At 53.6% G+C, this 14,696-nt stretch overlaps 1 protein-coding gene across 1 annotated transcript; it reads left to right on the top strand.

The window, feature by feature from the left end:
- Positions 1-232: 232 nt before the first annotated feature.
- Positions 233-11,018, top strand: PRCD (photoreceptor disc component). Its single transcript, XM_025859955.2, has 5 exons — positions 233-482; positions 786-854; positions 2,877-2,956; positions 3,348-3,440; positions 7,005-11,018. The coding sequence occupies exons 1-3, from the start codon at positions 409-411 to the stop codon at positions 2,896-2,898; spliced, it is 165 nt and encodes a 54-aa protein (XP_025715740.1). The 5' UTR covers positions 233-408; the 3' UTR covers positions 2,899-2,956; positions 3,348-3,440; positions 7,005-11,018.
- Positions 11,019-14,696: the final 3,678 nt, after the last annotated feature.

The raw sequence follows: 14,696 nt of genomic DNA, 5'->3' as shown, positions 1-14,696 counted from the left end.
AGCACCTGCAAATTCCGATGCCCCCAGCTCCTCTTCCAATTCGGCGTTCCCTGAGGGTCTGCAGGTGCCTTCCATCACCTACATCTCTCTATTGTGGTCATTTATGCAACTGGCCAGGGCATGTGTCTAGACTAGAAGCCCCTTGAGGGTTGGGCCCAGGTCTCAGTCACATCGACATCCAAAACGGACAGCTTGATTTACCCTGCCACTGCGACGGACAACCTGGGCTGAGCGAGGTTAATCAGTCTGCACAAGGTCGGATCTGCTGACCCCACTAATCAGCTTGAGCCTCCTAATCCAGTGCAGGCGGGAACCTCAGGATGGACAGCAGTGGCTTGTGAGAGTGGGCAGGGCCATTTTGGCCTTCTTCTACAGACCTTGTCTGGGAGGGGATGGGGCTGCTGAGCCATGTGCACCACCCTCTTCCTGCTCAGCACCTTGGCCATGCTCTGGCGCCGCCGATTCACCAACCGGGTCCAACCGTGAGAAACTGACTGGGCTGCGGGCTTGGGTGGGGGGGGGGGGGACTACTGTTCGGGGCCAGAGCCAAGTTGAAAGTGGGCCCGAGCTACCTGGACCTCCTGGGAGGCTGCGGGGTGGTGGGTGGATTTGCAGGGAGTCCCTAAGAGGATTCCCCTCAGAGCAGGGGGAGTTTGCAGCTCTTCAAAGACTCTGTCTGAAGCCCCCAGCCCCCCAGCCCACCGTGGCTAGCTCCTGCAGGACAGCAGGGGGTCTGGGCCTGGGCACTGCCCACAGCTCTTCCTGCCTGTTCCTCCCTCCCACAGAGAGCCCAGCGGAGTAGACGGGGCCGTTATAGGCAGCAGATTGGAAACAGACCTCCGGTCCTCAGGCAGGTAAGGCAGAAGAGAGTCAGGGGTGGAGGAGGGAGGGTGCGTCCAAGGAAACTGCCGCTTTCCCTGTCCCTGTCCGTGCCTGGGGAGGTGTAGGAGTGTGTGCGTGCACGCTGGAGGCTGGCCCCTCGCCCCAGCCACCCTGTTCGCTGTGTGCCCGGTGGGCAGGCTGAATGTTTTCTCTAGGTGGCAGTGGGAGCCCCCAGCCTCTCCTCTGGACCAAAGCTGCTCTGCCTTGTTTGTCTGAGTGTGGGGTGGTCCCCAGGGTCCTATCAGAAGGCGCAGGGGGACTGGAGAGAGGGATGGGGCAGGAGCAGCTCTGGTGGCTCGGCCCGCCTTCCCCTCCCCCTCCCCCTCCCGGGCTGCCCCCGCTCAGCCTCAGCGGCTCCCCTGCCCAAGCCGCCAGCAGGATTCGCTGTCCAGTCCCCAATAGGAGGCGCAGGAGGAGCATGACATCATCAGCACGGAGTGCCATTGGCTGGGCAGCTCCTGCGGGCTGGACGCTGTCTCCAGTGGCCAGAAAGTTAACTCTTCCCTAGGCTGAAACCATGTGGCGTTTTACGAGGGGTGAAGTTTTAGGAACTTCTGGATTTTTCCTTCCCTGGGTGACCAGGGTCCTTAGATGATAGGGGCTCCTGTGCCCAACAAAACACGGAAAAATCGACAAATATTTATTAAGAACATAGTGTTTTGCATGTTCTTTCGTGCCTGTGGGCCCACCTAGTGTGGGAGTCCTGTGTGGTGTGACATTCTCTCCTGCAAAAGCCTTCTCCCACTCCTAGTGAAACAAAGAACAGGATGCCCTTGGGCTCCGGGGCCCCTGGCCGGAGGGAGTCTCCCCACAGGGCTCAGATGGCTGAGCCCTGAGCATGCCTGCCTGCCGGGGCACCCCAGTGTCTCCTTCTTTTGGGGTGTGGGACCCACCTGCAGTGCTCCTCAGCCACACAGAGACTGGCAAGCCACAAGAACGGGAGTCTCTGTCTGTGTGCAGCCGCTAATTCCTCCTCGGTGCTCGGATCCCTCCAGGCTCTGTCAGAAGGCCCACTGGGCAGCCCTGGGGACGTGCCGGAAACAGGCATTTCTGTGATGCCCTTCCTTGGCATCTCAGCTAGCTGAGATGGTCACAAAAGTGCCCAAGTAGCCCTACTGGTGAAATGGGCTGACCTAGGTGAAATGGTGAGCCCCGGGCCTCACACAGAGCAGGCCCTCAAATGACTGATCCTCCATGTTGAGTTTGGGTCTGGAGGTGTATAGCCAGAGTCCACATCCTGACTCCCTGCTTACTGACTGAGAGACTCGGGGAAAGCTATGTGACCTTTTTATTTATATATAAATTGGGATTAATAACAGAATGGTGTGGGGTGTTTGTGAGGTTCAAATTGAGATCATGGTAAAGCACTTGGCATGAAGTAGCTGTTTAATAAACGCTGGCTCTTCTCCTGCTGTTACCTGGCTCTTGATCAGGGTTCTAGTCTTCCCCTGAGGTCTCTCATATATTAACTCACTTGGAGGTTGTAACAGTCCCAGAGGGTTGGCAAGACAAGCGTTTCTATCTCTCATTAATGGTGGAGGAAACTGAGGGATGGGGAGGTGTAAGTTACTTGCTTAAGGTCATCCATTCGATTTGTGGCCGATGGGGACAGACAGGTCCCTGACTTCAGGCAGTCTGTCTCTTCCACACGAAATGGGCCCAGACCCCCTGTCAGGAGGAAAGAGCTGAATCTGGACTATCTGGCCTGGCCTCACGTGGTCTAGCCAGAAGGAAGCCGTTTCCTGTTAACTCCTTGGGACCCATTTAATTGGAAAAATCGGCCTAACATCTAACACCTCCTGCCTTCAAGGGCTGGCCTGAGGGAAATTTCTGCTCTCTGATTCCACAGTCACAAATTCCAACTGATTTCCCGGCTGCTCCTAACCCTCCGTAGTGGGGTGACTTGCTAGGCCTGGGCCAGAAGGGAGAGGAAGTCTGGAAATACAGGAAGGATATCCCCCTCAATCCTCTGACTCCCACGCTTTTCTGTTTAGGGAGAAAGAGTCTCTGAAGTAAGTCGTCACATCTTCAGGCGGAGCTCGGCCCCAGGGACTGAGATCAGGGGCAGAAGCAGGTAGGGCAGGGCTGCGAGCCTTGGAGGGGAGAGGGCTGGGCTGGGGACCAGGAAGGAAGACTCTGTAAGTCTGGCCGTGTGGGAGCAGAGCAGGCCACCTCCAGCTCTGTGGTCATCGGTGGAGGGTGACCATAAGGCGGGTGGACTCTCATCAGCTTCTGCCTTGAGCCTGTTTGGTCCAGACCGCGGGGCAAGGGTTTTAAGGGAATGCCGTGTGATCTCAACAGCATTTTCTAGGGCTGGGGATGAGGTAGAGGTCATGCAGGGGACCTGAGGGGAGTGCCAGCTGACTTCTAAGGGAGAGGAGGTGCTCTGAAATATCCATTCTGCAATGCAACCCTCTGCCTTGGCATGGGAGGAAGTGCTAATCTGGCTTGGTTTTCTGTTTTAGTTCAAGTCCTGGCTTGCCCCCCACCCACAAAGGACGCTGTGGTGGAAGCAGCAACAGCAAGCAGGAGAATGGGAAAGAGCAGCCATCAAGAAGGTAGACCTCTGCCTTTGAGCCCCTGGACCTGTCCTCACTTTGTCCCCGGTGCTGGTGGTGGGACTCCTGAGGCAAGGCCCGGCTGGGGCCGGCAGGAGGGGCAGAGACGCTCATTGCTCTGGGCTGGGCTCCCTTCCTCTGAGGTCCTGAGGGCCGTCTGAGGCTGGCCCAGAGCGGGACTTGGCGGGGCCTACTCTGGGGCAGCCCCAGAAGGTCCAGGCTAGAGGAGGAGCAGATAGGGAGCAGGGAGCCCCAGAGCCAAGGGATCGCTGATAGGGCTTCTCATTCATTCCTTAACTTAATCCTTGCAATGACCCAAGGAGCCTGGGCATATTATTGTCCACATTTTGGAAAGGAGGAAACACAGAGAGGCTAACGAACTTGTCCAGTGTCATGTAGCTAGTTAATGGGGGACCCCCCCCCCAGCCTCATACAGAAGCTGCAGAGCCACCCGTGCTCTTAGCCACCAGGGCCCCGTCGTCTCTGAAACCACCTGGAAGTTTGCAACTGCTCTGTAAGAAAAGGGGTTCCCCTGGCCTGGCAGCCCCAAAACTTGTGGTCCAAGGCTGCATGGCATCAGTTTGCTAGGGTAGCACGCACTTCCTGTGGCACTTCCCTTCCCGGTCCCCAGGACGCACCCTGTCCCTGGCCGCTCTGCTGAAATTATCTGCAAGAACTGCCAGTTGGATCTGTGACATGTCTGCCTGCAGCTGGAGTGAAGCATCTCTCAGCCTGTGTTCTGAATGTGTCTTCTGGGCGCTCCTGTGTGCATGCGTGCGTGTGTTCCAAAGGGGCAGTAGCATGTGGGAAGGGAAAAAGCATGACACTTGTTTTTGTCAATCCGCTGACTGCTCAGCACCGGGGCGGCCTCCTTTGCCCCCAGCTGCTCTGCCATTTCTCTCTTCAAAATCCTGCCCGATCCAGAGCAGAGATCAAAGCAGATTTCCGCTTCTGCTCCCTGGGATCCAGGCACAGACCTGCAGGGAGCTGCTCCCTACCGTCTGGAAGCCATTCATCTTGCAAAGCACCCCCCTACCACTTCCCGCACGTGCACCCCCCCTTCCTTGCCATCCAGCCCCCATGGCAGGCGGGCAGGCGGGCAGGCGGGCAGGCGGGTGGGCGGGCAGAGAAGTCTCCGTCTGGCTGGCCCCTGCCAGCAGGAGGCAGGAGATGGGGAGTTCTCTAGACAGAAGCCCCTCTGTCGCCCTGACTCCACATCTGAAGGAGGGAAGGAAAGCGTGAGAAGCTGCAGACAGAGGGGACCCACACTGAAGCCATGGGGGAGGGGCTGTTGATCCTGCAGGGAGCCTGGTGACGCTGTGGAAGCTTCTAGAAGTAGGGCGGGGCAGAGGCAGGGGAAGGGTCCCACCAGGGGAAGGAGCACTGGGCTGGAACCACCGCAGAGCCCCGCTGCGCGGTTGACCCGAGCCAGGAGTTCGTGACCACCTGTCTCAGCTCCTGTCAGCTTGTCTTTCTCCTGCCAGGCAGCGGTCTTCCTGGTGACAGGGCTGTCAGGCTGCGGGCCAGAGGGCACCGTTCCTGGGGCCCCAGTCGGCGTCCCCGAGCCCTACCTGTGTATTCACCCTCTAATCTATTTGCCATGTTCCTGTCACTTCAGCCCTGGCTCTGCTCTCTGCCGTTTCCAGGTGGCCTGTCTCCTTGCACTAGTCTGAGGAATTGTCAGGCCAAGGTCAGCTGGCTGGACAGGGGCTGGCTGGCGGCCCAGACACACCTCCACAAAGCGACACCCCTTCGCAGCACTGTTCTAGGAGCCTGCTCAGGCGATGGTGGCTCCTCCAGGCATGGGTCCCAGATGAAGGGAGGGAAGGCGAGGGGTTGGGGGGAGTGTGTTGGCTGGCCTTGGCGCCTGCCTGGGCCCTGGCAGCTGGGGTGCCATGTGGGCCGGGAGGGAGGGGCCCTCTCCCCCAGGGAGCAGGCTGGCTTTGGTGGGAGCAGATTGTGTTTACACCTTCCCCACACGCCCAGCCCACGCTCCCTCTTATTCCCCGGGGCTCTCCCACCCCTGGGCTCTCTGCACAACCTGCACATTTGCAGCCCCTTTCCTGCTGCAGGAAGGGGCCACCCTCAGCCAAGCGCTCCTCTAGAGAAGGCTGCCCAGCCCGAGGCACTCCTTCCTCAGCCCCCTGTCTCCCGTTGCAGGGGGCGGACCCAGTGTCCCCAAGAGGCTGCCTCCTCCCCCCCCACCCCATTTCCTTGGAAAGAGCTGCTGCTTGGGAATGGGAGCAGGAAAGCCCAGGGGCTTGGCAGACTGACCATAATAGGAGGGAAGAGATTAAGGGCAACCGGAGAGACAGCGCTGAGGCCGAGAGCTGGTGCCTCCCTGGCCCCGGGGGTGCTGGCTCTCATGAAATATCAATGTAGAATCTAAGAGTGAGGAGTCCGGACTCAGAGCACCGGATTTGAATCCTGACTCCACCATCTCTTCTCAGTTCTGTGGCCCGGGCTGGGTTACTGAACGCCCCCGCCTAGGATTTCTCCTAAGAGGAGGGTAACAGTAAACTTGTCTCAGAGTTCTTGTAAGGGTTAAATTAGATGACGTGTCTAAAGTGCTTAGCGCACTTAGTAAGTGTTCAATATATTTGAGCCCAGGGAACAGTGTTAACTACTGAACAACAGGTCACTTTGCAACAGTGGTAGGTTCAGAACAGCTAGTCCTTCGCCTCCTCACCCCATAGCCCTTCCTGCCCTGTCTTTGCACATACTCAACAGCGGGGACATGGGCAGTTCTGGAAACAAGCCCGAGCCCGGCCCAGCACAAGGGCACCCAGTAAGACCCAGCAGCCAGGCAGACTAGACCGGGGAGCACCGCTGGGTGCCTGGAACCCTGTCCCAACCTCCAGTGGGAGGTCTGACCCGGATACCTTCCCTGCAACAGGCTCTGCTTCCCTGCATTGATCTCAGCTCCTAGAGAAGACAGGAGGTGATGGCCCTGATGCTTTTCCACCCTCTGTCTGATTGCTAATCTCTAATCTCTGCCGGTTGGAACCTGAGTGGCAGGGAAAAGGCTGCTCTGCACGGCAGGGCGGGAGCAGGGAGGTGCTGTTTGTTGTGGGCTACCTTTGTGGCTGAGACTCTGGGGCTGCTGCCTGTCTCTCCTGGAGACTGGGACATGACCGGAGAGCTAATGAGGTGGCGGGGGTGGGAAGCAGACGTAGCAGCTGCATCAGTCACCGCTGTCCTGTGTCACCCTAGGGGGCAGATGCCGCCACAGGGAGTACCCCCGCCCGTCCCAAACGTGTGGTTGCACGGATGCGGGCAGGATGGTTCTGGGCGAGGGCATCCAGCCAGAGGCACTGGTCCAAGACGAGGTGGGCGTGGCACCTGATCTAAGGCGGGCACGGTGGCATAAGGACGGGTCCCACCGGTTCCCAGGGACCCTTTATGGGACCTCAGTTAGGAAGAAGCCCAAGACCTTGAGCTAGAGGGAAGTAATGCTTCTTCGTGAGCCTCGAAAGAAGGGAAATGGCCAAGGTTTATAGTAATATAATGATACTAATAATATTATTAATAATGGCTAATGTGTCTCAAACACTTCTGTGCTAGGTGCTGTGCCAAGTGCTTTATTTATATGCATTGTCTCATTTATGGGGCAGGAACTGTTGTCATCCTCATTTACCCAATAAGGAAAGTGAAGTTCGCAGAGCTTGCTCAAGGTCACTCACAGCGAGTAGTGAAGCCAGGATGTGTGCCCGGGCATGTGATGCCAAAGCCTGGGAAGGTGTTGGGGCACAGAGCACTGACTTGAGTCTTGAGCTGGGGCTCGAGGACGTCCTGGATGTGACCTGTCCCCCAGGGCACAAGGGAGTGAGAGCTGTGGACCCTGCCCGCTGATATTCCCCCTGCTCACTCTGCAGAAACTCATCATTCGAGGCTGGGCCAGACTCTGGGCCCCGAAAGGCCAGTCCTGGCCTGCCGACTGAGGGGAGTGAGGAGAGCTGCCTTTCCAGGACCTGTCACGTCCCTCAGGGAGGAAGCAGTGGCCCCTAGCCAGGACGACAGACATCCTCAAGCTTGTCACTCATTGCCCCTACGGCTCTGTTGCAGAGCCCTGGGGGTAGGAAAGGATGGTAGCCAGTAGCCGGCCTGCGATGGGGGAGCTTGAGGAGGAAGGCTTTGTTGTTTGTTTTTGCAGGGGAGGGTGTGCGGTTTCAAGGAGGTGGCTTCAAGAGGGACCCTCTGACTTCAGCTGGAAACCAGCCCTTATACCTAAGGATCATGGACCCTCTCTGTGGGATACACATGCCCCCTAGCGGGGATTAAGCCGAGAGGGTGGCTGAGGAAATTAAAACCAAAAAAAAAAAGATTTTCTGATAAGATTATGGCCTCTGAGCCTGGATAGGAATGGCCAGTCCCGTGTCCGTGCAAATGCACGTGCCCGCGCGCGCGCACGCACACGGGCACACACAGGTTTAATACCATTTGCAGAGGCCAGGTGAATGGAGCATTCAAAGAAATGATTTCATTTCTTCCTTGGTCATTTATTTAAGAAGCGTGTATCGGGAGCCTGTGACGTATACACCATGTGGTAGGTGCTGGAGTCAGACCGTGATGAAAGGGACGGTGCCCGACCTGCCAGGGGGGACAACAGGAAGAACCTGGCTGGGGAAGCCCAGGTGTGCTGCCTTGGCCGCTGTCTGGTCACATGAGCTTTCCTTCTCTGGACCTCAGTCTCCCCATTTAACAGGCAGTGTGGAACCCAAGTGGGCTGGTGCTGAGGATGGGAGGGACCCCCTGACTACCCTCAGAAGAAGAACCGTCTGGTAAAATGAAGGGGATGGACCACTTCCAGATTCTCCCAGTCAGAACAAGCTAAGATGGACTGTGTTTGGAGGTGCTGACAATGACTCGCCCCCTCCGCAAGCGTGGATGGAGCACCTGTATGCCAGGCCCCGTGGGTGCAGAAATGAAGTAAAGCTTCCTGCCACAAAGAGCTAGAAAACATGGCAAAATAGAAGCAACCGACACTTGATGGCAGGCACCACACAGGATGGTGACCCCATGGCCGCCTCAGTGTCTGCCTCGCCCAGGTCCCTGCCTGTGGCGTGGGGAGGGGAACCCCAGCAGACTGCAGTGGTCTCGTTCTGGTGAGGAGACAAGATCAGAGCTCAGGACAGTGCGCTGTTCCTAAGGGTATACACACAGATCAGCGGGATCGCCAAAACAGACACCCCGAAGGCGATCCAATGGAGAAAGAAAAGTCCTTTTGAGAGAATACAAAAAGCACTGACCATAAAAGAAAAAGATAAGTTGAACTTTATCGAAATTCTTGGAAGGCCCAGAATATTTGCCAAGCAAAAATCTGAGAAAGGACCCATATCCAGAATATATAAAGAACTTTTACGACTCAATAATAAAAAGACAGCCCCAAAAAAGGGAGGGGGAGGGTTTTAACAGACACTTCAGAAGACAGTATACATATGGCCCGTAAACACATAAAAAAATACACAACATCATAAGTCATCAAGGAAATGCAAATTAAAACCACTATGAGATACTACTGCACACTCACCAGAATGGCTAAAAGACCATGATAGATGTTGGTGAACAACCGTAACCCTGTACCAATACATCGCTGGGAAACCAGTTTGGCAGTTTCTTAGGATGTTATCCAAGAAGAACGAACCTGGTCCACACAAAGAGATGTTCAGAGCAGTGTTATTAATAATAGCTCCAAACTGGAAACAACCCAAATATCCTTCAACAGGTGAATGGATAGGAAAGGGGGCAGTGTATTCACACAATGGAATACTACTCAGCAATAAAAAGGAAATGAGCCACTATATGAGTCATAACACGGGGCACTGAGAGAAGCCAGACCCCAAAGAGCACCTACTATATGAATCCAATTATAGGAGATTCTAGAACAGGCAGAACTAATCTGGAATGGCAGAAAGCAGATCAGTGGTTGTCTGGGGCCAGGGCTAGATATGGACACTTTGAAATAGCAGGAAGGTGCCCTTCAGGGTGCTGAAGATGTTCTAAATCCTGACTGGGGTTGTGGTTATACGGGTGTACCGCTGATTGGATGATTGAATCGTACATTTTAAATGCATGCATTTTATTGTATGTAAATTATATCTCAATAAAGATGACTTAAAGAGTTTTAAAAAAACAACAACAACAAGAATGAAGACCTGATCCTTGTCTTGCTCACAGTCTAGTGGAAAAGCCAGATGTGAAAACAAATAATCATGACAGTGGGTATCCTAAGAAGTGTGCTCAAATAACAAGGGACCTGTTCGTGACGCGCTCCCTCATGCCCGGCCCATGGAGGTGCTTGTGCGTGCACTGTTCTAAACGTCCAGATGAGAAAAGAGGCTGAGACGGAGGGGCAGTGGTTCACGCAGGGTTACTGAGCTAGAATCAGAGGGCTGGGACGGCTCTCCGAGCCTGCCTGGGCGAGGAGCATGTATTTCACCAGCCTGCGGCAGAACACCCAGCAGAGAGCTCGGGACCGCTGCAGCTTCTCAGGTGAGACTTTGCGGAGGAGGTATTGACATAGGAGCTGGAATTTGCTCAGCAGAGGAGAAGATGAGGGGAAGGAAATTTCAAGGCAAAGGGAACAAACAATATAAACAAAGGCTGAGCAACACTCGTGAGAAGGCAGGGTTCCTGGGAATGGAGAGACGTGTCCCAAAATGAGCAGAAGAGGTCAACAGGATATTACATGTTCTTCTCATTCACTTATTTTTTAAGAACCCATTAAGCAATAATTTTACGAGAGGCAACAGCTCTGCTGAGCAGGCAAGTGATGTGTGTGCTCTTGGCAAACACAGGAAACAACCCACTGCTATGCCAAAGTCGCCTCTTCTCAGTAAATGGGGTATGCCTTGCGACACTTCTCCCCCTGCAGGAGGTTACAGCTGTGGTCCACAATCCCAGGTTTCTGCTGAACACAATCTGTGGCACGCTTTCATGATCTTCAGAAATCCCAGGGGGGAACAAAAAAAACCCTGTGCTTTTATGCTGGGCTTTCTGGCTGGCTGAAGTCAAACCACTGGGGTGAAGCAAAATGTGTCCCACTGTCATCCTGTGTTCTTCCGGGAAACTGCACAGCGGTGAGGATCACAGGCTTTGAGGTTGGACTATCTGAGGTCTGATCTCAACGCTCCCATTTACTGATCACTTTCACCTTTCTGCCCTTTGACTTCTTTGGTTGCAGAAGGGGGGGTGATCGTAAGAGGGCAGATGGGAGAATGAAGGGACAGTACATGCAATGTGTTCAGACCCATCACGTCTGAGGTGTTAAGCATGTACAGTTTTTGTATGCCAGTCTGGCCTCAATATGTTGGTTTCTTAAAAGGAAGGTGCTTTTAGCAGAGCCTGGCCCGGAGCAAACACTTAACAGACAGTAGCTTTTGTGTTTTCAGAAAGGGGACATGCACATGTCCTTTTATTTTGCCATGACCTGTTCTTTCAGAGAATTATAATGAAACGAAAAGGATTTGGGACATGTGGATCATATCATTTAGGACGATTTGACTCTAACAGAACACCCAACTTAGGGTGGCTCAAACAGTAAGGAGATTTCTTTTTTAAATCTCCCATTCTGGGGCATCTGGGTGGCGCAGTTGGTGAAGCACCCGACTCTTGGTTTCAGCTCAAGTCATGATCTCTGGGTCGTGAGACTGCGCCCTGCGTTTTGTGTGTGTGTGTGTGGGGGGGGTCTGGGCTCAGCGGGGAGTCTGCTTGGGATTCTCTCTCCCTCTCCTTCTGCTCCTCCCCCCAAAATAAATAAATGTGAAAAACTCTGATTCTGTGTTTCACTGCAACTAACATGCCATTGCTTGTAAGATGCTCCTCGCATTCAGAAATATTAAAATGTTAAAATATGTGTCTCTGAGTCAAAACAAAAGGTCTGAAGGTACGGGGCTCTAGGACTGATATTTCGGCAGTTCATCATGAAGACTCTTTGTTCTTTGTTTCTGCTCTGCCACGTCAGACTTTCGGCTCTGGCTTTGGAACAAGCCTCATGGATGCAAGAAGGCTGCCACAACCTCAAGCATCCTATCTTCACAGCGTCCCAAAGCCAGAAGAGAGGCTGTTGTTTTTAAAAACAAGAACACTTTCCCAAACTTGGCATAATTGCATCACACACCCTTTTCCGAATTCCTGGCAGAAGGAATAGATTTATCGTAATTGTCTGGTGCCGGCTCATCAAGATTCGCCCTTAGGGCTGGGGAGGAGCCTGCCTCCACTGAAGCACAGACAGCCAGTAGCTTTGTTCTGCTTGTGAGATGGAGGAAGAACCGCTGTGGGCTGCCACGCAGATGAACCTCCTGTGAATCACCGGGTCAGCTGCTCCCGACGTAAGCAGCCAACTGCTTGGGATTATACCTACCCACCTTCCTGTTCTTACTAATGATAGTAGAGCTTCCTTTCCAGGTTAAGAAATTAACCTCAGTATTCCAAGGACTCGGCTTCCTATTAATGTGGGTTTCAGATACCATATCTGAAATCCTGTCAGTGAATGGAACCCAGTGAGCTCATCACCCCAACACAGCAGGCCAACTGACTAGATTTCACCTCTGTGCTCACAGCCAAGGCCCTTGCACCGCACCGAGGACTTTGGCCCTGCTCCGCTAGTGTTCTGCTTCTGTCACTGAGCACTGGACTGTGTGACTCTGTCCATATCCATAACTACAGATACACACTAGCCTTGGATAACGGCTGCATAATAATTCCACCGCACATAAAATTCAAGCATCCCAGACCTCGGGGCACCTGGCTGGCTTAGTTAGTGGAGCACAAGACTCAATCTCAGGGTCCTGACTTCAAGCCCTGTGTTGGGTGTAGATCCTACTTAAAAAAAAAAAAAAAAAAAAAATCACTTCATCTAACACTTTGGTCCCGACAGCTCTGAACCCCTGCCTGCTCATTCAGAAAACTGATGCATTCTTTGTTGTCTTTCCCACTGATTTCTTTTTAAGATTATTTGTTTATTTATTTATTTGAGGGGGAGAGAGAGAGAGCGCGCATGCACACGGAGCACAGGAGCAGGAGGGGAGGGGCAGAGGGAGAGGGAGAAGCAGACCCCCGCTGAGCAAGGAGCCCCATTTGGGGCTCCATCCCGGACGCCTGAGATCATGACCGGAGCCGAAGGCTGATGCTTAGCTGCCTGAGCCCCTTGCCCCCCCGCCCTGGTCTTTCCCATGGATTTCTGGCCTGTCCAGGCAGTGTGCCCCACAGGTGCACAGTCACAAGTCCTCTCACTGCATTTTGCTCTGGCCTCTTGGCCACTGCCCAGCCACCCGGGACACCCCATCCGCTGTGAGCCTGCTGCTCTTCCGCTAAGTGTCCTGTCGGGTGTGAAAGCTACACTGTGGGCACACCAGGCGGCAACCAGTCCGGGACTCAAGACAGCCTTGCTAGAGCCCAGAGCCCCACGGTCTAGCACCCATCAGCCCCTGCAGCCTCTCCTCCTTACCCTTCCTGCAATAAAGTGGCTCAAAAACTGTGGAACAGGTGCCCATCATTCCCCCCAGTAATTTCATCCCTAACAACCCCTGCAAACACACAAAACCCCTCTTTGCTCCTCTCCCCCACAACCAGAAGCCCTATAATAAGAATGACGTATAGACACTGGTGCGGTACAACTTAGTGGTGAAAGCATGGACTCCACAGGCAGGGCCCAAACCCCGACTCCAGCAATTACCAGTTGTGTGAATTTGGGCAAGTTACTTCATTGCTCAGTGCTTGCATTCCCTCATCCGTGAAACAGGGGTAGTGATGGTGCCCTTCACAGGGCAGTGGTGCACATTAAACAAATCAATGCACGTCTGTCTAGTGCTCCAGGAGTAACATAGTAAGTGCTATGAGGTATCCACTCTGGCTATTGTTCACCTGCAGCAGGTCGCTCGCCTGCGGACCTGCAGTGTTTGGAACTTCCACACTTAAAACTCCCTCTCCAGGGGCGCCTGGGTGGCTCAGTTGTTAAGTGTCTGCCTTTGGCTCGGGTCATGATCCCAGGGTCTTGGGATCGAGCCCCGCATCGGGCTCCCTGCTCAGAGGGAAGCCTGCTTCTCCCTCTCCCTCTCTCCCTGCTTGTGTTTCCTCTCTTGCTGTGTCTCTCTCTGTCAAGAAAATAAGTAAAATCTTAAAAACAAAAACAAAAACAAAACTCCCTCTCCAAAGGTGCCTGGGTGGCTCAGTCATGATCTCAGCGTCCTGGGATCCAATCCCACATTGGGCTCCCTGTTCAGTGGAGAGTGTGCTTCTTCTTCTCCCTCTCCCTCGGTGCCCTCCCTCTCTCTTTTTTTTCCCTTTTTTTTTTTAAGATTTTATTTATTTATTCATGAGAGACAAAGAGAGAGAAGCAGAGGGAGAAGCAGGCTCCCCGCTGAGCAGGGGGCCTGAATGTGGGACTCGATCCCAGGACCCTGGGATCATGACCTGAGCCGAAGGCAGACGCTTAACCATCTGAGCCACCCAGGCGCCCCCCTCCCTCTCTCTCTTAAATAAAATCTTAAAAAAACAAAAACTCCCTCTCCTAGTGTACAGGGAGAGAACCCACTCCCCCTTTTGGTATTATACAAAACAGTATCTTCAAGGGTAAGACAGAGAAACTTATGGGCCAGTTTTACAAGATATAAGTTACTGTTAAGTGAGTCCATGATTATCTGTTGAGTATGTTCTGTGAGCAGAGGCAGTGGAATACCAACCAGGCACTGTGAGGAAATTTAAAAGAAAATAAAAATAATTAAAAGAGATGTTTCCTGGGGCGCCTGGCTGGCTCAGTTGGTTAAGCGAGGGACTCTTGGTTTCCCCTCAGGTCATGATCTCAGGGTGGCGGGATGGAGCCCTGGGGTGGGATTATGGGGAGCCTGCTTTAAATGCATGCTCTCTCTCTCAAATAAATAAATAAATAAATCTAAAAAAAGAGAGACAGATGTCTCCTGCCTTGAAGAGCTTACAATCAAATTAAGGTAGGCAAACATAAACAAATGTGGCAACTTGATAATAAGCACCTGCGACCTATGGCCACATACAGACTCAATGCCACTGAGATCATCGCTAAAAGGTTGATGAGAATGGGGGGAGGCTAATGCAGAAAAGGCTTCCCGGTCTTGCAAATTTAAGTTAATTTCCAAATAGGTGTAAATTCTGGCTCTGACTAGTGAGCGTTTGCCTGAAGAATAATGGTCAGAAGGGGCGGTGGCTGCTACACACCACACTCTGCTCTTTCCCGCCCCCGCCGGTGGAATTAAAGCCACCCAGAGGGTGGGGCTTAGGGTC

Source organism: Callorhinus ursinus, unplaced genomic scaffold (assembly GCF_003265705.2).
Source record: "Callorhinus ursinus isolate GAN/ISIS: 27379988/994484 unplaced genomic scaffold, GSC_fseal_2.0 scaffold68, whole genome shotgun sequence".
NCBI classification, from domain to species: Eukaryota; Metazoa; Chordata; class Mammalia; order Carnivora; family Otariidae; genus Callorhinus; species Callorhinus ursinus.
Note: the sequence above shows the minus strand (reverse complement) of the source record. Positions and strands in the feature narration are given on the sequence as shown.

Excerpts from the sequence above, each read along its gene's own strand:
- PRCD (XM_025859955.2), top strand. The coding sequence starts at position 409 with ATGTGCACCACCCTCTTCCTGCTCAGCACCTTGGCCATGCTCTGGCGC. Across the intron at positions 483-785 it reads TTCACCAACCGGGTCCAACC|AGAGCCCAGCGGAGTAGACG; the intron begins GTGAGAAACTGA and ends TCCCTCCCACAG. Across the intron at positions 855-2,876 it reads GACCTCCGGTCCTCAGGCAG|GGAGAAAGAGTCTCTGAAGT; the intron begins GTAAGGCAGAAG and ends TTTTCTGTTTAG.